Here is a 1727-nt window from a genome sequence, read left to right as displayed (position 1 = left end):
TCTGTAGCAGTAGATTCTTCCTCTGCCCACCTATTAAAGAAGTAGTAGCCTTCTTCAGGTGTCCATTTCCCGAGAGGATTTACTTCAGAGGTGGAAAGTCCCTGACTTTCTGCGTCCCCATGAGACACAGCTGCCGCTGGTGGATGTAAAAATGGTGACACACATAAGGGGCTGATGTTTTGGTCAAGATCATCATTAGATGCAGGTGCACAAGAAGTAGTTTGTTTTCTTGACCTCAATTTCTGGATTTCAAGATCTTGTTGACCTTTAGGAAGTTTATCTAGTTGCTGTGCTTTCAGAATCAGAGATGCTCCAAAGGTTCCTCGTAGAGCAGAAATAAAGAACCTGATGAAAGAGGAAGAGAAATGGTTGTCTTACCAGTGAGTTCCTTCCATAATCTGTATCACATAGCACAAATCCAGCTGCTAATTTTCCATTACTCTACAGGCATCTGGTAGACACCTTATACCTGGTAGTTGAAAGTAGACTCCTGGATCTTAACGCGACATACACTTATCTTGACCAGTAGAGAGTCAACTATATGTATATAAATACTAAATAAATGATAATGGAACAATTGATTGCTGAATGGTGCAAGAAAGATACAAAGAAGCTCACCAAGAGATGCAGTATTTGAGGAGATTATATTTATACTGCTAAAACAGGTGTCCTGGTTTCAGCTGGGATAGAGTTAATTTTCTTCCTTTCTCACTTTTGCTATATTTTATTTTAATGAAGTTTTATTTCAGACAGTAACTGCCCATTGCCTGCTGGGTTAAACCACAACAACAGGTTAAAAAGAAGGGATCCTAATTTGATAGATAACCTAAAACCAGAAATTTAAAAACCTCAGCTTGTGCATTTGCTCAGGAAGCAGTAAAAAAGCATCCTACCTGCCCTTTGCAGGACAGAGAACTTGTATAACTATATATTGTGTGCAGTGGGAGAGCACGCATCTCTCTCCACGTCATGTCAGTTTTGTCTGAAAACCAAAGGCTCTTTCAAAGCATCTTTCTAATAGGATTTGACCTTTACATAGATGGCCTCAATACACATTTTAAACCAAACATGGGGATTCTCTGAAATTGCATTAAGAAAGCTGCCGTCTTCACATCCTGCTGCTAAATGTATGCATAAATAAGTATAACAAGATTAAAAAGCCTAACAAGCTAGACTAAGTACAGAAAGGGCTTTTAAGGCAATGGATTTCTCAGGGCTATCTGCACAAGTAGGAGTGGATAAACTCATGTTTGCTGTGCCTGTGCTCAAGCTGGTCAATCCCGCAGCATCTCAGGTCCGAGAGCTGTGCAGTTGGTAGTTATGGATGGGCAGCTACAAGCACAACTACAGAGAGCCCAGGTCCATCTGTGCAGGTTGGGTGTGGATCATATTGTCCTCTGTCTTCCCCTTCAAGTTGTCCTCTGTATCTTCTGTGCAAGTTGCAGGTGGACCAGACAGGAGGACAGAGAAGGGAAGGAGAACAGTGTCTTCCATCCCATGATCTGCTTTCACTTGCTCCAGACTTCCCACAGCCCTGCAGGGTGCAAGGCTCAATTATCTGTCAGGCCTCTGCAGGGCTTACTGGCAGACTGCAGTCTTGTCACAGCTGGCCCTACTAAAAAGATTTTCCCCGTCTTTCCTATAGGCCCCCTTTAGGTACTGAAAGGCCGCAATCAGGTCTCCCTGCAGCCTTCTCTTCTCCAGGCTGAACAAGCCCAACTCTCAGC

The 1727-nt window shown here is 43.1% G+C and overlaps 1 protein-coding gene across 1 annotated transcript in view; it reads right to left on the bottom strand.

Moving 5' to 3' along the window:
• ATP10B (ATPase phospholipid transporting 10B (putative)) overlaps nucleotides 1–1727 on the bottom strand; it is a 58562-nt gene that overhangs the window by 531 nt on the left and 56304 nt on the right. The window contains exon 22 of the mRNA XM_035902481.1: nucleotides 107–345. Within this exon, the coding sequence (XP_035758374.1) occupies nucleotides 107–345 (239 nt within the window). The remainder of the gene's footprint in view (nucleotides 1–106; nucleotides 346–1727) is intronic.

This window comes from Egretta garzetta, unplaced genomic scaffold (genome assembly GCF_000687185.1).
Source record: "Egretta garzetta isolate BGI_Z169 unplaced genomic scaffold, ASM68718v1 scaffold209, whole genome shotgun sequence".
In the NCBI taxonomy this organism is placed as follows: domain Eukaryota; kingdom Metazoa; phylum Chordata; class Aves; order Pelecaniformes; family Ardeidae; genus Egretta; species Egretta garzetta.
The sequence above is the reverse complement of the archived record's forward strand: the minus strand, read 5'-3'. Positions and strand labels throughout refer to the sequence as shown.